Below are 26,596 nucleotides of genomic sequence, written 5' to 3'. Positions count from 1 at the left end.
AAAAAAAGGAAAAAAGTGAAAAGAAAAAAAAGTGAAAGGGAAAAAAATGAAAAAAAAAAAGGAAAAATGTGAAAAGGAAAAAAAAGTGAAAGGGGAAAAAATGAAAAGGAAAAAAAAGTGAAAGGGAAAAAAATGAAAAGGAAAAAAGTGAAAATGAAAAAAAAAAAAGAAAAAAGTGAAAAGAAAAAATGAAAAGGAAAAAAGCGAAAGGGGGAAAAAAAAGTGAAAATGAAAAAAAGTGAAAAGGGGAAAAAAAGTGAAGGAAGGACAGAGTAAAAGTGATGCCAAGATGGGAAATGAGCAAACTTTTGGGTGATTGAGGACCCCAAGTGTCACCCTCAGCCGGAGGGGACAGGCGGGGGGGCAGCACATGGCACCGCGATGCCGTGGGCACCGCAGCACTGGCACCACCGGGCAAACCGGTGCAAAAAAAGGGCAGGAGGTGGAGTTTTTAAGGATTTTTTGTTGTTGTAATTCTGCGTTTTCCATGGTTAGGTGAGAATTTGAAGGGCGGAAAGTGAGGAAGGGGAGAAAGCGTCCCCCTCCGCCTCGCCCCCCCTGCAGACCACGCGCACCCTTTTTGCCACCAGCTCCGCTTCCAACGCCTCCACCCACCGGGGGTGACCTCAAATCCCCACCCTGAGCACCGGGGGCGATGGGGGGGGGACACGGAGACCCCTGCCTGGAGGTTTGGGGTGCCCCTCGCAGCCAGCACCAGCACCCCATTAGCAGGGGCCACCCCGTTCCTCCTCCAGCCGAGCCCCCTGCACCCCCCTGCGTATTTTGGGTGCCCCTCCATACCCTACACCCGTGTTTTTCCCTAAATACCCTGCACCCGGGTTATTTTTCATGAGCCCCTCCCTGCATAAGACGCCCCATCCAAGGGCAAACCCCGCTCGTCACATCACCCACTGCCCCCCCATCCCGGGCACCCCGAGGGGAACCGCGCACCCGGGGACCCCCCCGTGGGTTTCGGCATCGCCCTGCAGAAAACCCCGGTGCGATCGGGGAAAGGCCAGCGTCCCCCAAATCAGCCAGCACGGGGGGGTCCCGAGCCCAGCCCCACCTGCACGGAGCCCCCCAAAAAGAAAGAGGAGGAGGAGGAAGAGGAGGAAGAGGAGGAGGAGGAAGCCGGCACCGGGGTCTTGCGCCGGGTTACCTCTGGGTCCGGCCCGCGGCGTCGAGCCCCCCGGCGGTGCGCGCTCGAGGGATCCACGGAGGGTTCGAGAAGGTAAAGATCAGAAACAGGCTTTGGTAAGTAACCACACTTTTAGAAAGTAATATATCATTTTTGAAACATATCAGTGCATACTTCTTATATGAAAATATACACAATTGTATTTCATTCTCCAAAAAAGGAACAATTAAAAACAAAAGCAAACTAGCCCAAACACAATATATTAGCTGTTTTTTTCTCTTTTTTTTTTGTTTTTTTTTGTTGTTGTCGTCGTCGTCGTTTAAAATTTTTAACGCTACACTTTGTTCAGGTTACACTTTTTTTGTCTTTTTTTTTTTTGTAAATGTTTTTTTTTTTTTTTTCTTCATGCATTTTACACCTTTATAGCCTTTGAGAATAAATAAGCTCCATTTTGCTTCCACATCTCTAAAAACTGCAGCATTTTAACTATTGTCATTTAAATCGTGCAATTTTTTTTGCAACACCCCTTTTTAAAAAATGGAAAATATATATATATATATTTTAAAACTAAACCCTATACAACGCAAAAATTCCAAATTAAAAAAAAAAAAAAAAAATTATACACAATTGTAACTGTCAACAGTACAGATGAGCACGAGAAATAAAATTATAAGATCAGAAACATATTTATAGAAGCACAAAGGAGGGTGTTGGTTTCTTAGATTGTCGTTCTTCTTGGTGTCTTTTGAAAATTAGGAGGAGTTTACTGGACTCTACAGTCTGTGGGGAAAGGAAGGATAATGGCCCGGACGAAAAAAAATAATACCCCAAGCCCCCGATGAAACCAACGGAGAGACCCCCGACAAACCAACCCCAAAATCATTTCGCCCACGAGCCGTACTTGCCCGTGGCACGAGCCGGGGGTCGTCGAGTCCCGGGGCCGTGCTGCTGCGGATCCGCTCGGCACAAATCGGCACGGCACAAATCGGCACGGCACAGCTCGGCACGGCTCGCCCCTCCAGGTGGATCCGCGTCCGAGTGCGTTTTTCTGGGTTTGTTTTGTTCCGTTTGTGGGTTTTTGTGTGTTTTTTTGTGTGTTTTTTTTTTTTTCCCTCTTTTTTTTTCCAGGCTCTCAGCTTCAAGGTAGAGGTGTGAGCGCGGGAAGAGCCGGGGCGTGAAGTCCATGAGCAGAAATGTTTCCTCGCCCCCCGCGCGCGGCCGCTCGGTGCCGCCGCTCGGTGCCGCGGGGTGCCCGGCGCTCCTCGCCTCCCCTGGCGGGGCGGAAAACCTTTGGTTGCGGTTTGGTTTTCCTCGCAGGACGGGTGAAGAAGGAAAGAAAACAAAATGATAACCGATGAGACGTCGTCGTCAATCCCGCCTAATTTCCAAAGCAAGGCCGTGCAAAGAGCTGCGCTGCGGCTCCGCGGGGCAGAGCCGGACGGTGACAGAAAGCGGTGGGGAGCGCGCGGGGGGCTCCTGCCTCCCGGACGGACGGAGGGACAGAGGCACAGCTGCCCCTTCCCGCTCGCGACACGAAGCCTCCCAGTACGCCCCAGTAAGCGCTGGGCAAGGTTTGGGGAGTGGGGAGAGGGGTGCTGCAGCAGAACTGCACAAAACCTGCCGGGAGCCTGCGGGGGCTCCCATCGCCTGCCCGAGTTCTTCGGGAGTGCTTTGTTGGGTTGGGAGAGGAGAGTGAGAATTTTTCATCAAAAAGAAAAAAAAAAGAATCACAGAATCACAGAATTTCTAGGTTGGAAGAGACCTCAAGAAGTGGAAACGGTTTGGTATTTCAAAGCTTTTCGTTAGGAAATCTCCACCCGGCACGTCCCTGGGTGAGCTGGTGGCACGTGGCATTGCCCCACGCGGGGATTTTGGGGTGAGAAGCAGCAGGGCCGGGTCAGGGAAGTTTTCATGATGCTTTTTCCAGCCAGTGGCTCGTGCAGGGACAGGAGGAGCACCCCGTGCTTCCCTCCCTGGCCATTATTTCTCCCAGCCATTTTTTTCCACCTGATTTCTGGAGGACATTCTGTCTCCTCGCCTCAAACTACTCGCTTTAAGTGGCCCACGTTCATTCCATCACAATCGTTTACTTTTTTTCCTGCTGTTTTTCCAATTAAGACACTTGGGGGAAATCACACTGGGGGAAGAAAAAAATAATAAAGGGTGGAAAAACTTTAGAAAAACACCAATTGGCTTCTCCTTTGACATCACCCAAGCACATTTTGATGCAACACTCCCCGTTTCAGCAGGCTGGGCTGGAAACCCCACGCTCTGCGGAGGTCTCCGGGAGGAGCGAGCCGAAGTGGGGGTGAATCCCATGGCGAATTTTTGCTCCTCTCCCCAAACTGCAGGCCCCAGGGCAGCCTCTGCCACCAGCTGCAGCTGGCAGGGAGGCGTTTGGGCAGGTTTTGTGCCATTTTGCGACCACGACCTTCAGTGGAGGGGGAGACGCGCTGGTGCAAGGGGTGTCCCCGAGGTCACCGAGAGGGAGGCGCACAGAGAACGGGGACGGGGACAGGGATGGGGATGGGGACGGCGTCCCAGAGCAGAGCGCCTGCAGGGGAAAGCCCAAAAGGCTGCGGCACCCAGGGGACCCGCCGGAGCAGCCGGCAGCACCACAACTTCCCCCGTTTCCCTCGTGCCCTTTTTCCTGCCCCTGGCTCACGCGGCTGAGGCTGCGGCAGATTTTCCGCGTGGCTCATCCCCGGCTTCCCGAGGCCTTCGGGCGAAACCCCAAGGGCGTTATTTCAGCTGCATCCCTAACCAAACGCTATTCGCTCCTATTCCTCTAATTTAAAGCTTTGACCCACGTGGGATGGGAATGCATTTGAAATGCATTTGCGCCTTTCGTTTGGTAAAAACCGCGATTTTACCAGGCCGGGCACGAGCCGGGCTCCACCTGCACCCCGCAGGACGCGGCCAGGAGAGGTCAGGGCAGGTTTAACGCGACCGCGGCCAGACACAGTTCCCTTATCTGCAGGAAAAGATGCTCTCTGTAGCTCAGTTTCAACCCAAAAGTCAGGATTAAGCCTTCAAAATCTGCCTCTCGTGCCCCCGACACCTTCCCGTGGCGAAGGACGCGCGCGCTGCGCTCCATCCCGGCAGGAACCCCGCTCCTGCCCGCCGCTTTTTGGGAACCGGCGGAGGACGTGGCCCTCGGGCGGCCTCTTTTTGGGAGGATTTCAGCCAGATTTCACACGGCCGAGCCTCCTCTCCCTGCCCCGGGCTCTCGGGGCAGCACGAGGCGTTCCGGGGATGCTCAGCGCCTGCCAGCACGCGCCCCATCGCCCCTCGCCCCCCGCAGACGCTCTGCTCCGGGGATGTCCCAACCCCGGGACCCCTCGTCCCCGCTGTCCCCGCAGGGATGAGCCCCACCAGGGACCGCTCCTTCCAGCACGGACGCAGCCATCTGATTTTTGCCACCCCCCCTCCATCCATCCCCATCCTCGCCGGCCTCGCCGCTCACGCCGCCCGCTGTGCTAGAATGAATGCCTACAAAATCCTAAAGCTATTTCTCAGGCAGTTTATGATAAATCTCCCCAACCCCACCCCAACCCCTAACCCGTTTCGCCCCCCTGTAACCCTCCCCACCCCACACACACGCCCTCCCCTTTCCCCGCTGCGAGCCGGCGGAGCCTCCCCCATCCCCCCCCCTCCCAAAAAAAAAAAAAAAAAAAGAAAAGGGACGGCGGGGGACCCCCGTTATGTGACCCAGGTATCCAACCGCATGCGCTTGACCGAGGGGCTCTCCCCCTCGGGCTCGCTGCCGGGGCGCAGGAGCCCCAGGGAGGAGCCGAAATCGGCGCGGGCGGGATCGTCCCGCTCGCTGCTGCCCTCGTAGGAGCTGGTGTTGCTGCTGAGGCTGTCGACGGGCGAGCGGCCGGTGGGCTCGTGCCGGGGCTGGTGGGGGAAGGTGCTGAGCGGGGTGGCAGTGTTTCGTTCCCGGTTGGGCGAGACGGGCTCCGACTTGATGCTGATGTTGGGGTTGGTGTTGACAGTCAAAGTGGTGGTGTGGGACAAGTGGCTCCCTTGTCTGGGCGTCCGAGGGCGGGGAGCGTGCGAGGAGGAGGAGGAGGAGGAGGAGGAGGAGGAGGAGGAAGGGGAAGGGAGGAGGTGGAGAAAGAGGTGAGGAGATAATGGGAAGGCTTCGTTACTCATCTCGTCGGTGGCCCTTCGCCCTCCAATCCGCTGAGCTCCTACCAGCTCCTACCATCACGGAGCAAGGGGCCGAGCCAGGATTAGACCCTGCCCAAGCCCCTCTCCACCATCACCCCGTGTCCCAGCCCCGATCCCACCTCCAGCCCCCGGACACACAGGGAAAGGTGCTGCCGTGCCCGTATGGGACCTGGGCACCCCCGGGGGAGAGCCAAGCGCCAGCTTCTTCCTCCTGAGAGGGCTTTGGGGCTGCTGCTGAGCCCCTCTCTCCAAAATCCCAGCCTCACAGCCTTTGCGCAATTGAGGGCGAGCTGCTTAGACCTTGGTTTTGACTGAAACACCCTGAAAAAGCTCCGGGCACGTGGCTGCTTTGCTCCTGGCTGCGAGCAGATCCATTTCTGCACAGCTGCTCCATGAGGGAACCGTGCAGGACTTTTTAATTCGAGCAATTCACCGCCTGCACTAGGAGTTCCTCCCCCTGCACTACCAGGACCACTCTCTGTAGTCACCTCATCCTGCCACGGTCACCCTGTCACCGCTCACCCCAGGGACTCTGCCCCCTTCTAGACCTCAGCTCCTCCCATCAGGGAGCGATGCGCCAGGACCCCCAAATCTCCAGCCACAGCTCTCCAAAATCCCCCCCGAGGCTCCGACCTCGCCAGGGGACCCCTGCTCACTGCCAGGACAGCGGGGACAGGCTCCCCTTTCCCTCTTTGCTTTTTTTTTTTCCCCTTTTGCAGCACGAACTGAGCCGCCCACGGTACCCGTGTCACTTACATTAAGTTCCCTAGCGAGACGGGAACGAGGTGCTGCTGCTGCTGCTGCTGCTGCTGCTGCTGCTGCTGCTGTTGCTGCTGTTGTTGCTGCTGCTGCTGCTGCTGTTGCTGCTGCTGCTGCTGCTGTTGTTGCTGCTGCTGCTGCTGCTGCCAGGCAGAGATGTTGCCGAGGGACAAGCCCCCGGGTGAGCTGAACGCGGGCAGCGAGGACAACTCAGCGCTCGTCAGCTGATAATCTGCAAGGGAAGGAGCAGCAACGCCAACGTGAGCAGCAGCACGGCTGGCACCGAGTCCCGCAGCAGCGCTGGCCACGGGGCACCTCTCTCCCAGCTCCGAGGCACGAGCCCCCTCCCCAGGAGCCCCCCACGCAGCCCCCACCGCCCGCTGCAGCTCCCCAAAAGCGCAGCGAAGGAATTGGCACCTTCACCGGCACGGGGGGCTGGTGGGTTCGAGGGCACCCCCCCTGCACCCCCCCAGCCCAGGGAGCACCGGGCAGGGGCAGCAGGAGCCAAAAAGGGGGTGGGTGAGGGGGGGGCACCCCTGGGCTCTGCGCGCCCCCAGCCCCTCGCTGCGCATCAGCAGATGGCGCTGCCCGGCCGCCGCTGGGAGCTGAGGCCGGGCCTCCGCGTGGGTGGAGGGAGGCTGCTGGGGTGGAAGGGAGGGAAACTGGGATGCAGGGAGGAAATTTGGGATGCAGGGAGGGTGCTGGGATGGGAGGGAGGGCGCTGGGATGGAAGGGAGGGTGCTGGGATGGAAGGAGGCCACTGGGATGAAGGGAGGCCACCAAGATGCAAGGAAGAAAATTGGGATGCAGGGAGGCTACTGGGATGCAGGGAAAAAAATTGGGGTGCAGGGAAGAAAATTGGGATGCAGGGAAGAAAAATGGGGTGCAGGGAGGCCACTGGGATTCAGGGAAGGAAACTGGGATACGGGGAGAACACTGGGATTCAGGGAGGCTGCTGGGTTGCAGGGAGGATACTGGGATGCAGGGAGGCTACTGGGATGCAGGGCAGAAAATGGGGCTGCAGGGAGCGGTGGCGACTCTCCCGCTGCTGCAGGGCCGGGGAGGGAGCTGCTTTATCCAGGAGCCATCCAAAGCCGCGACCGGCTCCGTCCTCGGAGCCACATCTGCATCTGATACGGCCACCCCGCGGGTGCTCGGCCGCCGAGCGAGCCCGACCCCAACCCCGACCCCGCTCCTCCCTCTCCCCTCTGTCATTTCGGGCGCCTGTGGTTTCAGGCGCACGGAGAGGTGGCTGCGAAGGCGCTGAACCGCTGCCAGGGCCGGCGGGCTGGCAGGAGGCACACCCTGCGCACCCTCCCCACACCACGTTCCTGCCCCACACGGGGTTTTTCTTCTCACCCCAGCACCAGCCCGTCAGGTTGGGGAGCTCCTGGTACCCCCCCGGTCCCTCCAGCAGCCTCGAGCCACTGGGTTTGGCACCAAGAAGGGCCCCGGGAAGCTCCAGGTCAGCTCCACGGCCCCAAAGAAACTTCCCAGCGAGTTGGTGGGTTGGGAAGAATGAGGGCCAACAGCCAGGGCATGGGTTTGGGGTCTTGGTGAGGACCCCGTGTCGATCCAAGCCCCCGCAGCGCCTCCACCGAACACCCCGGCCACGGACACCCCAGGCGCCCGGGTGGGCATCGCTTCTCCCCCCGTGGCTCATCTCAGGAGGAAAAGAAACCCCAAAAGCTGACCTTCAGCCCCAAGCCACGTGGGCAGGCAGCAGCACGGGGCCCAATTAAAGCCTATTTTGGGGATTTTGGCAATAGGCAGGCTCGCCGGTGGCCGAGGACGACTTCCACGGGAGGAGAGGAGCCTCCCCGCCACGCACAAACATCTCCTGGGCAACACCTACTAATTAACGGCAGGGAGTTCCCAGCACGCCTAACCCGGGTTCTTCCAGCCCAGCAGCTTTCGACATTTTTTGCAAACTTTTCTCGGCGCAAACGCCAGAAGGAGTCAGGCAGGAAAGCCCTGAAACCTCCGGGAGCTTTGACAAGCCCTCCGCTTGGGCTCGCGCCCCGCGCCAGCCCCGTTTCTGCCCAGGAGCAGGACGGTTTGCATTCTTCCCCAACTTTTGGGTCCCCGACGCTCATTTTCGTTAAGCCCCTGTTACAACATCGCCCCCGGCTCGCCTTGAGCTGGGCGTAGCTGCAATTAGCAGCCGCTTAACAGCACCTCCCCGCGCTGCCAGCGCCCTGCAGTGGGCTGCAGCACCAGAACCGTGCCCTTACAGCGCTTCTGGCTATAACAGCCAGGTCCCACTATATTTATATAACGAGCTTCATCTCGTTTTTAATCCCGTGAAGCTCCTGGACCTCTCCACGCCTGGTCACGGAGCTGCCCGGGGAGCCCTGGGTGCGTTTCCCCCTTGGAATGGCACGGTCGCAACGTGCCCCCCCCAGGGCTGAGAGCTCCTTACCTGTGTTGTAGGCGGTGGGCATGGCCGAGAAAGGCAGCCCCTGCGTCAGCAGGCTCGGGGTGGCCACCGAAACCACCGGCGTGGTTAAAGAGTGGGTCGCCTGGGAGACACCTAACCGCTGCGTGTTCTGCTGGGGAAGCGAATGGAGAGGATGTTACAAGGGGTTGCGCTGCGCCCTGCTGTCCCCCCCAAAAAAAATCCCCCCCCCCAAGCAGGTCCTGGGGCTAAGCAAACGCTCTGGGTATTCCTCCTTGCAGCACGAAGCCCACCGGTTAGAGGCTTTTAGGAGACTTGGGAGGTTTGGGGGTGTTTGGGTGGGCATCGGGGCACTTCTCTGCTCAGGGCTGGGAGGGCGCAGCCTCAACGGCTTCCATAAGGCACCCATCCTCCCAGCTCCCTTCTGATGTGAAAAAAAAAAAAAAAGAAGAAGAAAAGGAACAGGCACTATTTTCCAGAGGATGCATGTGACTGCTGTGCTGGGAGAAAGGCGCGGAACAAAATCAGCGCTGGCTAACGCCGCGCGGGGCTGACGCCTCCTCCTCCTCCTCCTCCCCAGCCTCCAAGGCGAGCTGCAGCACCGGGTTTGGAAGGCGATCCGGCCTCCTCGCACCCAAAAAACCCCCGTGCTCAGCAGCTCGTGGGGCTGGTGCCCTCGTGGGGCTGGTGTTCTGGTGGGGTTTGGGGGGGGCTTGGGCGTCAGCGGGTGCGCTGCGGAAAAATCCTGCCCTCGGAGGGGCGCGCGCCGGCCTCCCCCCGGGGTTTGAGAGGCAGCTACGTGGGCGGCTCGGTGGCTCGGCTTCAGCCCTGTTTACAAGGCAGATAATCTGCGCTGCCTCTGCTTGATCTGATTTAAACCGGACTCAAGAGGCTTGCCTCTAAGCTGCAGCACCCCGACACACGTCACCCTGCACTGGGAGGCAGTGCCCGGCTCCCACCGTGCCCGGCACGAGGCCACCGCGTCCTCCGCGGCGCAGCGGGCACCAGCGTGGGGTCCCCGGGGGTCCCGTGGCATTTTGGGGCTGGGAAATGATCTGCAGCCTCCCAAGGGCCCTCCTGGGCTGAACCCTGCCCTGGCAGGGTGCTGGGTGCTGCAGCCAGGCAGGGAAGGCGATTAGCAGGGTGCTAATTGCTAAAGCCCCCGGGGCCGGCGGGGAAGGTTTGTCCTGGCGTGCATCCCGCTGGCACGCGCCCTCGCCGGCGCCCGCTGACCCCTGGGGCAGGGATGCTGCAGGGAAACACCGTGGTGGTGGTGGGCTCAGCCCCGTCCTGGGCATGGCAAGAGCGAGCAGGATGCGACCCTGCAGCCCCCAGCCCCTTCGCCCAGGGGTGCCAGCCCCGGCTGTGCTGCGGGGAGCCCCCTCCCCAAGCCTTGATCCCGATGCATGCAGGGGAGACGTGCCAAGGGGTGCAAGCTCTCCACCCCCGGTGCCAGGCAGGTTGCAAAGCGCTGCGAGACCCCCAAAGCTTCCCCCAGACCATGCAGGCATGCCCCAAAGGTGCAATCGCCATGCTCGTGGGGAGCAGATCCTGCAGGGACACGGGGGGCACCCCTCCAATGTACCCCAAAAAGCCCCCCGAGGAGCTGAAGGTCACCCGCAGCACCCCGATGGGGACAGCGGGGCAGATCCCATGCAGGGGCAGGAGGTTTAGGAGGTGTTTTCTGGGGAAACTGAGGCACAGCACTGCCAGGGAGGGGAAGGCAGGAGGTCTGGAGGGCACGGGGAGCAGGAGAATTCATCCGGTGGGATTCATCAAAGCCCTGCTCGGCCCTCGCCCTGGCCAGGAGCGTCTCCTCGCAGGCTGCAGAGGCTTTTGGAGAGCTTTTCCCTGGCCGCGGGAGCTGCGTCCCGCAGCGGCTCTCGCCCTCTCCTCGCTGCGCTGCCCTGCCGCCCATCTGCCCTGCACCAGAATAGCAACGGAGCCGAGTGAATCACGGCCACCAGCAAGGTGGCGTTCACTTTGCTGGCAGGAAAAAAAAAAAAAAAAAAAAAGGGAAAACTGCCACAAAAATAACAGGGAGAGCGGCCCCTGCGCGCAAAGCGGGGTTGGAGGATTCGCTCGGGCTTTAAATAACATCCTCTCCATGGGAAGAGGATGCCTCGCCCCCCGTCGCTCCTGGGGGGGCATCAGGCCAGGTCTCCCCATGCCACAAGCTGTGGTGACCCCGGTGAAGGTTGGGGGTGGCACACGGGGACCTGGCTGAGCCCCTGGGGGAGGCCAGCAGGGTTTGCGCTCACATCCTAGCCTGTGATTGAGATCTTCCTTCTGCTTTCCCTAAAAAAGGGCTTGTTCTCGGGATTGGGGCAGCGGTGCCCGTGCCGGTGGCTTTCCCGGCGGAGAGCCGGGGCAGGATGCGGGGCCAACGGGGACGAGCAGCCCACGTCCCGCCCCGCCACGATGCGCACTCAGCAGGCAACTCACCAGAGCCAAGTGGTCCTCCGTCTGCCCGCGCAGGAACGGGGAGAAAACCGAGAGGCACCGTTAACCCCGCTGCCCGTGCCCGCCGCGCGCCCCCGCGGCAAAGCTCCCTCCCCGGTACCCGGCACGGGGGCCGTGAGCCCCTCACCCGTCCCCAAAAAGCCCCCAACCAGCTCACCAAATGGTGCATGAGCCCCTTGCCACTCTGCGAGGTGATCACACGCAGGTCGGGCTTGCGGCTGTTGGCGGCCAGCTGGGCGCCGTGCGAGGGTGGCGGCGGCGGCGGGGACTTGGCCGGGATGATTTTGCCCAAGGTGCTGCCGTTGGAGACGGGGAGGAGGCCCGGCGAGGCGCGGGCGCTCACGTAGCCGTTGCCTGCGGGGAAAAAGGGCACGAGGAGGAGGTGAGAAGGGCTCTGGCCGTGCCCCAAGGTCCCCCCCCGGTGTGCACGGAGCCCCCCGTAGCCGGGCAGCTCCTTGCCTGCAGGGTATCGCCGCAATAACCAGCGGTAACTCTCGGGGTGCTGACTCCTTGTGCTTCTCCAGCAGGGCACCAGGGCCCTGGGGAGGGGGAGGAATTATTCTTACGTTCACTTTTTAGGCCCCTTTTTTGGGACCGGAGCAGCCAAAAGGGGCTGTGGCGGAGCAGAGGAGCCGGATCACTGATCCTGCTGCCCCTTTGAAGATCTGAGCATCCCTCCTCCTCCTCCTCCTCCTCCTCCCGCTGCTCCACTTAAGGATTTTTGTGTGCAAAGAGGAGAGAGAGAAAAAAAAAAAGAAAAAAAAAAAGAAGAAAGGAAAGGAAGAAAAAAATTTAAAAAGGAAAAGATTTGATGAACATCAGGAAAGGAATAAATTGGATCAGATTACTGTTCTGATGAGGGGTTTTTTTTTTTTTTTTATGAATAGGCCCCAAAGATAGAAAGGCGTTTAGCAATCACCAGGATTCAGCCCTCATATTCATTGCACGTTAGACCGGGAAAAATAGGTCGCTGATTGCATTATTAATCACATCCACCATGGCATTGCTACATCTGCATTTCAGCAGGCGGCTGGTGGCAGCGGCGCTGCCCCGGCACGCTGGCAACGCCTGCGGCAGCGTCCCCAAGGGAGGGGGCCGACCCCCCCCCCGGCCCTAAAGCATCACACGGGGTCCTGAGCATCGCCCCCCGTGCACCGGGAGCTGCACCCCAGCAGCGTGCAAAGCCCCCGGCTCCGATGCTCGTGACATTTTTTGGGTGACCTTCACCACCCGCGGCGCATCCTCAGCGCCGGTGGCAGCGGCCCGGAGCCGTGCCAAAGCTCGGAGGTGGAGGCAGAGCCACCCCCCCCAAAAAAAAAAGTGTTAAAAAGTGAATTTTTTCTTGCTAAGGTGGCGCTGCCACCACTGCGTGCGCGGCTCCCATGGCAACTGCAGCTCGGAGGGATGCTGACAGCCCCCTGTGTGCAGTGTTCGGGGTGGTCTGCCCAAGAGAGAGCCCCCTGCCCCGCCGGCACGGCCATCGTGGGGGGGGGAAAGCAGAAAAAAAAGTCAAACATTCAGAAACGGCAAAGAAAAAGAAGTAAAAAAAAAAGCAAAAATGGGAAAGAGCAAGTCAAAAATGGAAAAGAAGAAAAAAAAAAAAGTCAGGATTGCAGCGAGGCCCCTTGCTGCTGCCCCCCCCCCCCAGTCCCCGTTGCGGTGAGGCCGGGGGTGGGCAGGGTGCTCGCCCCCCTCCCCGCGGCACCGGGGGCGCTGGATTTGGGGATGCCGCCCGCGTCGCTGCGGGATCGGGGCCAGAGGCACGGCGGCCGATGACTCAGAGGCAGCAGGTGACGGTGGTGCAGAGCCGAGGAGGAGGAAGAGGAGGAGGAGGAGGAAGAAGGGGGGAGGAGATACCCCGGGTACCCCCAAAACCCACCCGGGCTCCGTCGGCCGGCTCGGGGAGCCCCCGGGGCCACCGAGCCCATCGGCACGCGGGGAATGCTGCGCTGACGTCAATGCTGACATTCACCGGCCCTGCCAAGCTCCGCGGCTGCTCGCGACAGCTGACGTGGGGGCGGCGGGCGGCCTCGGGGGGCCGCAGAGCCCCCCCCCCCCAATCCCCCTCATCCCAAGCCCAGGGCGGTTGTAGGGCCGGGGGTGCCGCCGGAGCAGCGCGATCCGGGTCCCAGTTGGGTTTTAACTGGGGAAACGGCGAACCCCAGGCGTGGTGGTGGCTGGAAAAGCCATGGTAAAAGGGGATGGTTGGGGTGCGGGTATGGGGTCACCTTCCCTGGGGGGCAGCACCCATCCTGGGGGGCACCAGGAGCTGTTGCTGGGTGCGCCCACGCAAGCACCGGTCCCGGTGCCGGCCCCGAAACCTTCCAGCAGAGGCAGGAGGCATTATTAGCTCATTTTATAGCCGGGGAGCTAAGCCACAAGGGCTGAGCCTCGTTAGCGCCGGGGCGCTCGCAGTGGAAAGGGGCCCTTAATGAGCTTTTTTTCCTCGCAGTAAAAGTTCCTTTACGGGGCCCAGGCGCGAGGAGGAATCAGGTGTTAAGTGACTCACCCGGGGTCAGGGGAGGAGCGGGTTTTGGCTCGGGGAGCGAAATGCCGAGCTGCCCAAATCCCCGCCATGTGGCTGCCCAACAACGGCAATCCCAAAACCAAGGAGCCCCACAAAGACCCCAAACCCCCTGGATCTGTGCCGAAATGCCTCGAGGAAATGCGTCGGCTCGGGGCAGCGTGGGCAAAACCCTCCTGCCAGTGGGACCAGGAGTCACCAAATCCTCCCCGGCGCTTCTCCATCCTCCCCCAGCTGCTCTGAATGGGAAGGGAAACCCCTGTCCTTGTAGGATTTATGGGGAAACTGAGGCACGGGGCTGCAAACAGAGCCCGGGGAGCTGCCCCGCACTTACCCACAGGGCTCGGGCAGGCTCCGTTCGTGGTGTTCAGGTCTCCGCCGAGCATCGCCCCTGCAAAGCCATCGGAAAAGGGGGGGTCAGAGGCAGCTCGGGAACACGGGGAGCAGGGAGGAGGAGGAGGAGGGGGGGAACGCGAGGGAGGAAGGCAGATGGAAATCAGCGGCGTCGCATTCCCGGGGAGAAAAGTCCCGGGCGAAAGCGAGCAGCATTCCTGGTGATGGGGTTTGGAAACAATATCCAGGCAGATCCGTTTCCTTTGGGCAGCAGCCAGGCGGCACGGGGGGCCCGGTCCGAAGCGCATGGCTCGGAAAACACTGCGGCTGTTTTGTTCCAAACCCTCCTGAGGGACACGGGGCCCGTGCTGCGGGGAAGGGAGCCCCCAAGCTTGTGAAACCCCCCCGCTTGTGAAACACAACCTGCCCCGCAAGGAAAACGGCCCCACGGCCCCGCTGCACCACGGCGAGCGCTTGGAAAGGGCTGGGAAAAGCAGATCGGGACCTTTTTTTTCCCCAAAAAACAGACCCACCTCACTCCTCGCCCCAAATGGGGGAAGAGGAGACGGGAACCTGCTGCCAGAGCGGGGGCTGAGGGGTTGCAGCGAGCCCCCGAAAGCAGAAGTGCTTTGGGGCCGCCGTGCCGGGAAGGGCCTTCGCCCTCTGCGTGGAAGTGGGACCGTGGGCTGGGGTGGTCCCCAAAATAAATTATGGTGTGGTGAAGGGCACGGTGACCCCAGAGGCATGGCAAGCACGGCGCTGCCTTAGGGGATGGCAGCGCAAACCGTGCCCGGCAGCTCCGAAACCCAGCTTGGAGAGGCAGGACCCTGTGCGCCCCCAACCCTCACCGGCACAGCAAAGCCTGGGGGCCAAATCAGGCTCAGCCTGCTGTGGGGGCGATGCTGACCCCATCCCAGCCCCTAAAACCCTCCCTGGCCATTGCCCCGTGCCCGTGATGTCCCCGTGCAGGCGGCAGCAGTGAGCGCAGGGACACGGAGCCAGCGCTGCCTTCGCTTTGGAAACAATAACGCAGCGCTCTGCGCCCCTCTCGAGCGCATTGCTTAAAAAAAAAAAAAAGAGAGAGAAAAGAAATAGCTCTTCTAACATGCGAAGGCCTGGCTCCTATAAACAGGATTTCTTCCGTGTCCCAGGCAGCGAGTGAATGAAACGCAGATGGTTGGACTTGGAACACCTCTGAGCTCCCAACCACCAAATTATCCCCCCCCCGAAACCAACGCTTCGTGAGCTGGATGGAAACTGCGAGCATCGAGCGGGCTCTGCCTTGCGGTGAAGCCTCTTTTTTTTTTTTTTCCTGCAGAGGCCGGCAGCAGGGCAGGGGCGATGCCTGCAGGTAGCCTCGGCACAGGGCTCGGGTTCTGCCCCGTCCTGGGGGGAGCTGCTGCCTTTTGGGACCAGCCCCGGAGCACGAAGAGCCTTCCCCAAAAAACAGGGGCTGCTCCCCAGCTCCAAGAGCTTTCAGCCACCCCGGGGCTGCGCAGGAGGAGCAGAAAGCGAACGAGGCACCTCCGAACCACGGCTCCTGTCGTGTCCAGCTGAAATCCCACCCCCTGGCCCCTCCAGAGGTTGCTGGGGGCACCCCCTGGCCCCCTTCCCACGTCCTCGCCTCTGCCGCTCGCAGCCCGTGCGCCTGGCTCGGACCATCTGCGACATCCAAAATAGCAGGCGGGGGCTTTCTGCACGCTATTATTATTTATGACCGCATCGCGGGAGAGCCGGGCTGAGGTCACACGTCCCCAGCTCCGTGTCCCCCCCCCACTGCAGGGGATGTGGGTGACACGAGCCTCTCCCCAACCTCCCCTCGGCCACCAGTCCCTGCTGGAAGCAGCCACTCCTCTGACCCGTGACAGCTCAGGGACCAACTGCAGCCAGAAAAACCCTTTTTACGCAGCGGTCCCGTGTCCCCCAGTGTCCCCCAGCACCGCCAGCACAGGGGACACCGGTTGCCACCTCCAAGCCAGCACTGGCACAGGGTGACTCGGCTCCACCTGGCTCTGAAACATCCTGCTCTGGAAAAGCACACCCAGGCGAGGAGGGGGCACACGGTCCCCAGGACCCCCAGGAGGGGGATTTTAGGGTGTCCCTTATCGTGGGGGTGCCGCTCACCTGCGCTGGCCGGCCGCTGTGGCAGCCCCGGGGACACGGTGTTCCTCTGCAGCGCCGGCTGCTGCGGCGAGAGGAGCCGGGGGTCGGTGAGCGACGAGGTGACGAGGGACTGGGTGACCAGCGAGCTCCCCGGGTTGCTGAACTGCAGCGTGCTCTGGTTGGTCACGGGAACCGTCACCGGCATGGCGAAGTTCGGCGCGGGCACTGCAGACTGAAGAGAGAGCGGGAGGTAAAGGGGGGGCGTCGGGCAGGCGATGTCCTGCGGCTGAAGCTGGGGCCACTTTGGTCACCCCGAGCCCCCTCGCTGCTGCCCTAAATCCCGGTGACTTGGGGACCCCGGCACAGGAGCCTGGACCCCCCAGGAAAAGCAGCCGGGGGTTCGCTCGGACACAGCTGCGCTTTGCCACCAGCCGCTTCGCCTCTCTTTGAGGCCAAAATTAGTTTTTTACCCCTGGTGTCCGGCCACGTGTTTCTAGAGCAGCCCCAGCAGGACGTGACTCAAAGCATCACAGGGGGGAGCAGCGCCCTGGGGTGCCCCGAGGGGAGCTGACACCTCCTTTTGTCCCACGGCAGAGGCCAGGGGGACCTCACGAGGCCGTTCCCAGTTTGGGACAAGCCCCCTAACCCAGCACCGCTGCCCCACAGACACCCCACAGCTCGGGCAGGCTCCGCTTGGTGCCGAGCCCCCGGTGCAGGCTGGTGTCACCTCATCCCGTCCTGGTGACACCGGGGTCTGTCCTGCCACCACCAGGAGCTGCAGGGCAGGAGGAGGAGGCGAGCTGGGGCAGCAGGAGCGTGGCTCAAGCCCTATCCTCGGCCGCGGGTCGAGGCCCAGTTTCACCTACCGGCGTCCCCGCGGGAGCCAGGCTCGCCGTGCTTATCCCATCAGCCTCTCTTATGTCACTGATTTGCTCTTCATTAACAGGAGCAGGCACCTGCTTAGAGGCTTTAGCAGAGGCTTTGCTAAAGTCCCACTTTAATTTGCCGGGGGCTGGCACGGCACGGCGCCCCGGTGCCGCTGGGCATCGCCGCGGGGCCAGCCCCGAAGGGCAAGGGGAGCAGAGCATCCCCCAACGCCTCGGATTCCTTTAGGGGGAGAGGAGAGGAGGGGAGAAGGGAAGGTGCTCGCCCAGCTGGCTGCTGGAAACCCTCCCACTCGCTCAAGGGCATCCTGCCCTTCAGAGATCCTGCGGCTGCTGCCAGCCCGCGCTGCCCCACGGCGCCGGGAGGCTCCGGGGCACCGGGCTCATCCCCTCCTGGCCCTGATGCCGAGCCCTCCCCGAGCTCAGAACAATGAGAAAAAGGAGAAAAAAAAAAAAGGGGGGGGAGGGAGGGAGAGAGGCAGGGGGAGCAGGTTTTGTTGGGCGTGTGAACAACGAAGCGGCGGCGTTGTGTAAGAAATCTCCGCGTGTCCCCGGGAAGGGGGAGGACGAGCGAACGCGGCGCGGCCTCGGCGATGCCGTGGCAAAGCCAGGAGGGCTGGGGCCGGAGAGCAAAGCCTGGACTTAACCCGCCTCCAGCCCCCAGCACCTCCGCACCCGGTGCCAGGTCCCCCCCGGTGCCAGCACCCCGGGGTGGGGGGCACGAGCGGGACCCGGGGGCGCACGGCGCGCGTCTCCGGCCGAAATCTGGGGGAGAAGACGCAGACGTGAGCCAGGCTTCGCCCGGTTCTGCTTTCACCCAAAACCTTGGCAAACAGGCTGCGAAACGCAGAGGCTTCTGGAGCGAGCAAGGCTGCTGTTAGCGCCCCCGGTTAGTTCTGGTCACACACACACACACACAAAAAAAAAAAAACAAAAAAAACACCGCAGCCGGTTAAAAAGGAGAAGCGGCGGCTTCGAGCACCGGCACCGCTCCGGCCCTGGGTTTAGTCGGGGAGCCCGATGCCCTGGCCTCAATCCCCGGCGCCCGAATGCCACCTGCCAAACCGTGGTGGGCACGGGGAGCCCCCCTGGGGTCTGCGGGGAGTTGGGGGGCCGGGGCTGTGCCCCCCACCCCATACAAGCCCCATCAAGGGGTTGGAACCTTGTCCTCGTCCTCGGCATCGTCGCCGCCGGGCGAGCGGCACCGGGGCGAAAACGCCTCGCGCTTCGGCAGCTGAGTCAGCAAAAGCAAGGGAGGTGGATTTCACCAGCCCCAAATCTCAAGAAAAGCCCCGATTTTCACTCGCGTGGGCTGGCGAGAAGCGCAGAAGGGCAGATACGGGGTTTTTGTGTTTCTTTCTTTTTTTTTTTTTTTCCTGGGGAGGGGGCGTGAAATTTTCTAACGCCGCAGCCAGCCCTGAAAATTCGCCTCCCTCGTGCGCTCGGCAGCGACTCGGGGCTAATCCCCCCCTGCTCCAAACCCTCGCTGCCTTGCCCTAACGACTAATTTGACACGCTCGTGTGTCCCCCCCTACCTCCTCCTCCTGACACAAATCCCTTCCAGCGCTGTCCCGATGCCACCCCGCTGACGGGCCTGGGATCACGGGGCTAAAACCTGCCTGGATTCCTGCCACGGCCGCCAGCTGCCCCGAGGGCTTGATGGATTTGGGGGGAATTAAGGCGGAATCGCCCAAACCGGGCTGACCCCGTCTGCTCCCTGCCGGCTCGTGGGGATTTCGGGGGGCAGGAGCCAGGGAAAACCCCTTTTAGGGGAAAAAAGGAGGCTGGAATTTGGGGGCCAGGGAGCGGAGGCACCCCCAGCTGCCCACCCTGGGGCTGCTCCCACTCCTCCAGCTGGGAAACCGGAGGGACCCCGAGGGTCCCCGGTGCCGCCACCCCTAGGAGCCACTTTTTCCCCTTTTTCTCCCCAATTTCCTGCCCTTTCGGGTGCATTCGGGGCCCTGGTGCATCGGCTCCCACGGCACAGCACGGCTCCAAAGCAAAGCCATGCAAAGACCCCCGACACCTGGAGGCAGCCGGGGAATTGGGGGGCGGGGGGGGGCTGCAGACCACCAGCTACTCACTGCGAGCCGGTAACTCTGCATCATTTTATCAAACTCCTCATCAATCTTTTTATATTTCTCCTCCGTCTGCGGGGTCAACGCAAACACTTCGTCCCCTTCCGGGCTCTCGCACTCCCTGTGCTTCTTGTTCAGCGCCTGTGACGTGCGGGGTGGGGACGGGGACGGGGACGGGGGACACGGGGGTGTCGGGGACGAGGTCGGGGAGGGGGGGGGAGGAAATCGAACAGAAGAAAAACAAAACAAAAAGAACAAATAATGAAGGTTTTCCGGCCACGGGGCAGGTACTTACACCGTATCGCTTGAATAGGATATCCAGATCCTCGCTGCCTTTACGGTATTTATCCTCCATCAAGGGGCTCTGGTCTATCGAGTCATCTCCGTCGGGCTCCGGGCTGTCACAGCCGTTAAAACCTTTCTTTCTTAACGTCTGAAAACACAACCGGGACACTTTGAGATCTGGGGACAACGGGCAGCCCTCGGGGACGGGCGGTGACCTCCCCAAAACGCCCCCCGATTTGGGGCGCACGGTGGCATTAAAACGGGTCAGCGCCGGGTGGGTCCTAAAGGGGTTTTGGTGGATGGATGGAGAGAAACTTCCTGGATTTCATGGTTTTTTTTTGTTTTTTTTCCTATTTTTTCCTCACTGTGCTGGTGCTGAGTTCGGCCCCGCACCAGCTCGGAGGCGTTTTTGTCACCCAGGGTCACCGCAGAGACAAGGAGGGGAAATAAACCCTAAATCCGGGGCGCGCTCTCCTGCTAGAAACACAAAAAACGTTATTCCAGGTAGGAAACCAAAACCAAAACCTAAAAAAAAAGGCAAAAAGTAGACTCGGGCCCCCATCACCCAGCACCGTGCAGCAGCTTTGGGGTCCGTCCACTTCACATGGGGTGGGCACAAAGACCCCAGGCAGGTTTTGGAGCAAAAAGCCCCTCCGTGGTGCTCAGGAGCCGAGCTGCAGATTGCTTTACGCAGGCACATTTAATCATTTTATTTTCAAAATACCAAAGGCAATTAGGCGTTATTATGGAACCGCCGCGTGCCAATTTTTTTTCTATTTTTTTTTTTTTTTGTGAAAGTCAAAGCTACAGAATTTCCTGGAAGTCTTGGTCCCTTTTCATGCCAAATCCAGCAGGGGAAAAAAAAAAGAAAAAAAAGAAAAAAAAAAAAAAAAGGCCTTGACAATTCTCCTCTTGTCTTCCGAAACAGCAATAAACAGCTCTGTTTTGGGGCCAAAACATCCTGGAGCGGCTCTCCATCTACCTGGGGGCCGTACGGGTGGCGTGGTTTGCCCTAAAATAGCTTTTTTTTTTCGCTGAAGCCCCTGAAAATTTCACAAATCTCCAGCCAAACCCCCCGCGTTGCAGCCGTGCCTCGACGCTTTCTCCATCACCCACCCGAGGCACTTCCCCGACCTTCCGCTCGCCCGATGGCGCGGGGAATTCAACCCCAAAAGGAAAGAAAACGAGCGGATTTGGACACGATATCCCCAAAAAAGCAGCCCAATTTCTTGGTGCCTCCCTCGTGCCCGGGCTTTTCACCCCAGGACTTGGCTGCGTCCTCGCCCAAGCACCACGGCGCCATCCGAAGCCCCTTTTGGAATTGTTGTACCCCAAAATCCTACAAAATCGTGCCATTTGTTGCCCTTTCCCCAGGGAAGGGGAGCCAGGGGCAGACGTGCTGGGAATGCCCCTTCCTGGCACGGCTGTGAGCGAATTTCATCGGAGCTGGGGCTTGACCCCGAGGGCAGCACCGAAGGGGAGGTTCCCGAGGCTGGGCGGGTGTTTTTGGTGTTTTTTTTTCAAGGTTCCCGAGGATTTTTCCCAATTATTTTGCTATTTTTGTGCGTGCCCTTGTTTGTTTTTAGAACGGGCCAGAAACAGCCCCGCGCTCCCGCAGCGGGGAAGGGACGGCTTCACCGTTATTTTTTTGGAAAGTGTTTTTTTTTTTTGCGTATTTCTTTTCCAAAACCTTTTGTTTCGCTGCCGCGGCTGGGAGACGGAAAGTTGAGCCTCTCTCCTTGCTCCGCAAAGAGTTTTTCCTCCCTCTCTCCCTCTCTCCCTTCCAGGGGCAAAGTGGAAAACGCCGTTCCGTGAGCCGTGGAAGCGATGAAGCCGGGTTTCCTCCAGATGCGTGCGGCAGGAGCCGTGCTGGGGAGATTCTCCGGTGTCTAATAAGGGCTGTGCCCCCCTCACGGCTCCCCAATTCTCTCTTTTTTCACAAAACAGCAAAGAAACCCCTCAACCCCCTGGAGATCCCCTCCAACTGTGGTCAAAGCCCCCACTGGGGGCTCCCTGCAGGAGGTCGTAGCCAAGCGGGACCCCCCCTCTCCTCCTTTCTAAGCCCCAAAGCCCAGAATTGGGGCAGGAGGCTTTAGGCAGTGCCCAGATGCACCGAATCTGCCCCAAACTCCCAGGATTTATTGCCCAAGCGGAGCAGCGAGTGCAGAATTACGGCTGCCGTCGCCTTGCCGGAGCGGTGCCACGGCCTCTCCCCGGCCACTTCATGCAATTAGTCCTGCTGTAATTAACCTGCGAGCCCCACCGGGGTCGGTCCGCTGCTAGGGGGAAAAGCAGAAGGCGTGAAGAGAAAGGAAACCTTTATTTCAGCGGGCTGCATCCAGTGGAAAACGCCCACTGCTCATTCCAAGCCCGTTGAAGACGAACACCTTCGCATCAGGAATTTTTTGACGGATGAAACCAGGGCGAGAAGGTCACATCCCCCACCCCAAAAAAAAAAAAGCCCTTTCCTGGCTTTCTTGCCTCATCCAGGAGTGGGTTTAAACCTCAGGAGGGTGAGAGAGCAGCAGGAAACCCAGGGGATGGAGAGGAAATGATGCTCAACCAGGATGCAGGATCCTTCCCCTAAAAGAGGGCGACTGGGATCCAAACCACCCCTGGCTTTGGGGGTGTCCAGGATGGGGCTGAGGCTCTGAACCCACACGAGCACAGCCCTGGGAAGGGGAATTAGGGAAGATGCAGCTCCCCTGGGACGCTCAGGGAAAACAGGGGATTTGCACCCCGGTCCCCCGCAGCTCTGCCCCATCCATCGGGAGCTGGCACGTCAGCGGGGCTGCGGGAAACGAGGAGCGACAGCGAGAGCAAAGCCGGCGTGATCCCCGGCCGGGCGCGCACGTGGCACCCAGCGTGCCTGCCCGGGGGCCTCAGCTGTCCCCCGGCCGATTAAGGAGCCCCCCCTCCGTGCAGGCAGGGAGATTTTCTCGGACTTAAAAGCTTGCCGCAGCCAGGACTTGGCCGGGCGCAGAGCGGAGGGGCTGAAACCCTTCCCGATGCGCTTGGGTAAATGCGGCCCCTCGCCGGGGTTTTTAATTTCGGGACCTTCCCATCCAGTGGTTTTTTTGTTCCGAGGGTGCTCAGCTGCTCGCTCTCCTTTCTTTTTCAAGGGGAGAAAGGTGAAATCCTCGCCTTGTTCAAACCACGGGTGTGAAGGAAAAGCCCAAATCCCCTCTGCCATGAGCCTGCGCTCGCTCCCCTTGCGCCGGGAAAACCAACTCGAGGGGCTTCTCCCCGGGCTACCAACGGCCCCACGGCCACCCCCAAACACCCGAGATGCTGCTGGGGGCTGCAGCCCTCCTGGGGGGACAGGACACGGGTGTCGCAGCCACCTCCACCCCGCCAAATCTCCACTGCTCAGCCCCTTGCAGTCAGCTTTGGAGCAGGAAAACCCTGGAGCGGCCCCAGCCCTGCTCCAAGGGACGAGGACGGATGCTCGAGCAGCTTCAATCCTGCCCGAGCAGGATCTCCCCGCGCTGGGGAGCGGGTGACAGCAGCTCTGCGTGCCGAGCTCGGGCTCTCCTCCCCGCCATCCACCCGGATCCTTCCCCTCCCGACGCTCCTCTCTCCAGCTTTGGATGCAGATTCATCGTTTCATGTGGTGCAAACACAGAATTTCTTTGGGTGCCAAGGACTGCGTGTAACTTGTCGGCTTGGGAGTGTTTGCATCTTGGACCATAAGGGAACAGAGAATGCTGCCCAAAATGTTTACGGTATTTTTAGGCCAAGACAAATCTGTTCGACGCCGCGAGCTCCAGTATGAGCATCCTGGAGAGGCTGGGCGAGGAACCGCGGCTGGAAAACCACCGCGTGGTGCTCAGGGCGCTTCCCTGCCCGGGGACGGGGCTGCTGCGCCTCAAAAAGGGTCCAGAAAAGGCATTTTGAACAATTTAAGACAAGCATGTGCAGGCAGGGAGGTCTCCAAAGGTCCATGGGGCGGGCAGGTGCTGCTGCCGGCGCAGAGGACAGCTCAGAAATGAGACGTTTTGGGGAGGTGCGAGAAAAAAACACCAATAAAAAATCTGATTCGTGAGCTAGGCTGTGGGCTTTTTTTTTTTTTTTTTCCCTTCACGAAATCAAAGCCTGAGGCTGCTGAATTGCACCGGAGGGATTCAAAGGCAGCAGTGACAGGTCTGAGCGGCGGGGGAGGACGATCCCTGCAGCGCTTCGGGGCCTCGGCGCGCGAAGTCCGAGCGGCTCCGTGCCGGGGAGCGCCCGTGCCCCCCGTGGCACCACTCTGATCTGCTGCTGCCTGAGCGCCTGACGGCTCGGCGGGTGTTAATTCCTGCCCGGTGTTAATTAATGCCCATAATTACCCCCGTCCGGCCCCTTGCGTTTGTCTGAATTTGCCCATGCGTAAACGGGAGCTGCCCACACGCGCAGCGAGGAGCGCACGGTGCCCTCGTGCCATCGCCACTCTGCGGGGCGCCCGGTGAACACCCCTGAGGGGGTGTGGGCACAGAGGCACCCAAAGGTCCCTCCCAGCCCGAATTCGTCGGTGAGGCAGGTCCTGGTGTCCTGCAACCCCACTGTGAGCACCTGGAGCAGCTTCAGGGGAGCAGCGCCGGCTGCAGCCACGTGCCCAGCGCCGCAGCCCCGGGAGGTGCCTCCAAAACCACCCCGGGTTTGCCTGCACCATGGGCAGATCCCACAAAGCAAACCCCAAAAGCGCACCTCGCTTTTACAGCCCTAAAACAGCACCCAGCTCCAGGTGGCTTCCAACTCCGCCACCCAGAAGCGAGGATTTTTGCACGCTCAACCAAAAAAAGAGGCAAAATCAGCCCGGCACCGGGCGTCTGCGCGTCCCCCCTCCCGGCCCCGGCCCCGGCCTCACCTCGATGATGTCTGCGTTGGTCCGGCTCTCGTGGGGCTCGTTGTACTCGGTGTACTTGAGCAGCACCTTGTCCATGTCGGTGCTGGCGTACTGGAACAGCTTGTTGGAGTGGTTGAAGATGATCAAGGCAATCTCGCAGTCGCACAGGACGCTCAGCTCGTAGGCTTTCTTCATCAAGCCGAACTTGCGCTTGGTGAAGGTCACCTGGAAGCAAGAGGAGAGGATTCGGGATGAGCACCGGGGGAGAAACCAAAGGGAAGGGCAGAGGGACGTCTCCTGGCCTCGGTCCCCCACGGGGACCACGACCCCAAGCTCTCCCCTCTCACCTCCCTCTTCCGCAGGCTCACGCGGCCCAGCGGATTCGTGCCGCTGCCTATTTTTGGGCTGGGCGCGAGGCAGACACTTCACAAGCACAGAGATGATTATCAGCATTGGAAATCGCATATTGCCAAATCAAGAGAAAAGAAATTTCAGCAAAATCCCCAGCAGAGCTACCATCTGTCCGGGGGCTGAGGGTTGTTGGTTTTTTTTTTATTCTCTTTCCCAGCCCAACATTCATGCAGCACGGAGCAATTCCTCGCTCGCCGCGGCCACTTGGACAGCACCGGACCCCAGGAGCAGGGGAGCTGGGGCCAAGCCCCCCCCAGCACAGAAAAGGGGTGCTGGGAACAAAGCCTTTGGCCTTGGTTTGGCCCCTTTGTGCGTCCCACTCTGCGATTTGGCTCCTGCTGCCACCTCCCTGCCCTGCTGGTGACATTGCTGGGGCATCTCCTGCCCCTATCCCGCCCCAGCTTCCAACAAGGTGCCCCCTAACACCTCGACAGCCCCCCCCCAGCACCTCGTGCAGGGGTCAGGAGAAGGCGGGGGGCTGGGAATGAGGTGGCCACAGCTGCAGGGAGCTGGGCACAAGCTCCAAACCCAAGCAATTCACAGCCCGAACCCAGCCCCAGCAGGACCCCTCTGGGTGGGTTGGGGCTGGTTCACACCCAGATGCTCCGGGGACCCTCAAGCAAATGCTGAACCCCCCCTGAACCCTCCAGCGTTCTCCTACTGCTGGAGAAAGGCACGATGCTTGGCCAAAGCTCCCAGATCAAGACGAAAAAACAGGAATAAAAAGGAACAAAGAGGCAGGGAGGCTCCCACAACACTTTGAGCACTGCCCTTGGGGGTGAGGCAGCAGCCGGGGGATCGCCGCCCACGGGCACGGGAGGGCTCGACCCCATTACGGCCTCAGAGCCCCACAGCTTCAGCTTGAAGCACGGCGGGACGAGCGTGGATGAGGATTTTGCTTCCACCAGCCTCTGGTTGGAGGAGTAAAAGAGCTGAGCCCGAGGCTGCCCAAGCTTCCCCGTCCACCCCGGCGCGGATGGATGGAGCGGGATGGATGGAGCGCGTCTCTCCGAGCCGGCCACGGCACAGCCCGGGGACTGGGAGCTGCCCGCCCCCCCGCCCCCAGCCATCTCCCAGGGATGATTAAGCATTAACGAGATTCAGCTCTAATCGCCTCGCCCGCTGCTCCCCGCCACGTGCGCCCGCTCGCCCCGGTGCTCCAGCGGCTCCGAGCGTGCGCTCACGTGGCCGGGATCCGCGCGGCGAGATGCTCGAGGGCCAAGGGGCACCAAAAACCCATGGAGACCCCCCCTCCTGCTCTGGGGGTCACAAAAACCCACAAAATGAGCAGCCACCAGCAGGACCCAAAGCACCGAATAAACCCCCGTGGCTCTGCAGATGAGGGGATGTTTCCCCTACAAGCTGGGCACAGGGCTCAGGAGCACCCCCGTCTCGGTGCCCCGCAGAGGGAAGCATAAATTTGCCCTTTAACCAGCCCCATTGTGCCATTGTCCCCAACACCACCGCCCCACACATCCACTGGGGACAGGGGAGAGAAACCCCAAACCTGGCCGAGCCGAGCCCAGGGGCTGGGGCGCACACGGGTGCGAGCCTCATCTCCAAGAATTAACCTTCTAAGGCTAAGAGGGTAATCAAATCTCATGCTTCGGGGCGTAAGCCGATCACCGAAGGGGTCAGGAAGGAATTACTGCCCCGCACAGCCCCACACCACCAGCAGCTTTTTGCCTTTCCCCTGATGCAAACCATATTGGCCGCTGCCAGAGTCAGCAGCCTGGCCCTGAAGGGCTGATGGTCTGATCTGTCGTGGCAAATCCTCTCCAGTAATTCCCCTAATGACATTAGTGACTCTTACTCGCTTTCCTCCCCGGGCTTTGGCTTCTGCTGTAATCCCGGTCTCCTCGGCACGGGCTCGTGGATGGCTGCTGATGGACCCGAGGGAGCAGCAGCCCCGGTGGGGACGTGGGTGCTGCCACAATATTCCCCCTCTGCAGCCCTCTCCTTGCCAGCTGCAGGATCCAGCCGGGCTGTGAGCACAGGACCTCCATCTGAGCAGGCTGCAGGGCAGCAGCACAAAACCCCTGCGTAATCCAGGAACCTCGGGCTCCCCAAACCCCGGAGCGCAGCACGGAGAGGGAGCCCTTCCCCGTGCCTGCCCTCACCCTGGTTTTAAGCCGGCTTCACCAAGCAGCTGCGCACAAGGTGCCGGCACAGACATCCCTCACCTGCAGCAGCAGCAGGAGAAGGAGGGGAAAAAACAA

General features: G+C 60.6%; 1 protein-coding gene across 20 annotated transcripts in view; it reads right to left on the bottom strand.

Moving 5' to 3' along the window:
- Positions 1 to 1,250: 1,250 nt before the first annotated feature.
- MEF2D (myocyte enhancer factor 2D) overlaps positions 1,251 to 26,596 on the bottom strand; it is a 64,819-nt gene continuing 39,473 nt past the window's right edge. For 12 of the 20 annotated variants that reach the window (XM_068662636.1, XM_068662632.1, XM_068662631.1 and 9 more), the window contains 9 exons: positions 23,988 to 24,191; positions 19,152 to 19,289; positions 15,916 to 16,126; positions 13,793 to 13,849; positions 11,092 to 11,288; positions 10,917 to 10,937; positions 8,496 to 8,625; positions 6,071 to 6,305; positions 1,251 to 5,171 (listed from right to left, as the gene is read on the bottom strand). In XM_068662636.1, coding sequence (XP_068518737.1) covers positions 4,841 to 5,171; positions 6,071 to 6,305; positions 8,496 to 8,625; positions 10,917 to 10,937; positions 11,092 to 11,288; positions 13,793 to 13,849; positions 15,916 to 16,126; positions 19,152 to 19,289; positions 23,988 to 24,191 — 1,524 coding nt within the window. In that variant the 3' untranslated portion in view covers positions 1,251 to 4,840. Of the gene's footprint in view, positions 5,172 to 6,070; positions 6,306 to 8,495; positions 8,626 to 10,916; positions 10,938 to 11,091; positions 11,289 to 13,792; positions 13,850 to 15,915; positions 16,127 to 18,862; positions 18,998 to 19,151; positions 19,290 to 23,987; positions 24,192 to 26,596 lie in introns of all 20 variants that reach the window. The other 8 variants (XM_068662644.1, XM_068662645.1, XM_068662649.1 and 5 more) reach the window with 8 other exon arrangements.

This window comes from Anas acuta, chromosome 28, assembly GCF_963932015.1.
Source record: "Anas acuta chromosome 28, bAnaAcu1.1, whole genome shotgun sequence".
Lineage (NCBI taxonomy): Eukaryota > Metazoa > Chordata > Aves > Anseriformes > Anatidae > Anas > Anas acuta.
This window is presented reverse-complemented; position numbering and strand designations above follow the sequence as displayed.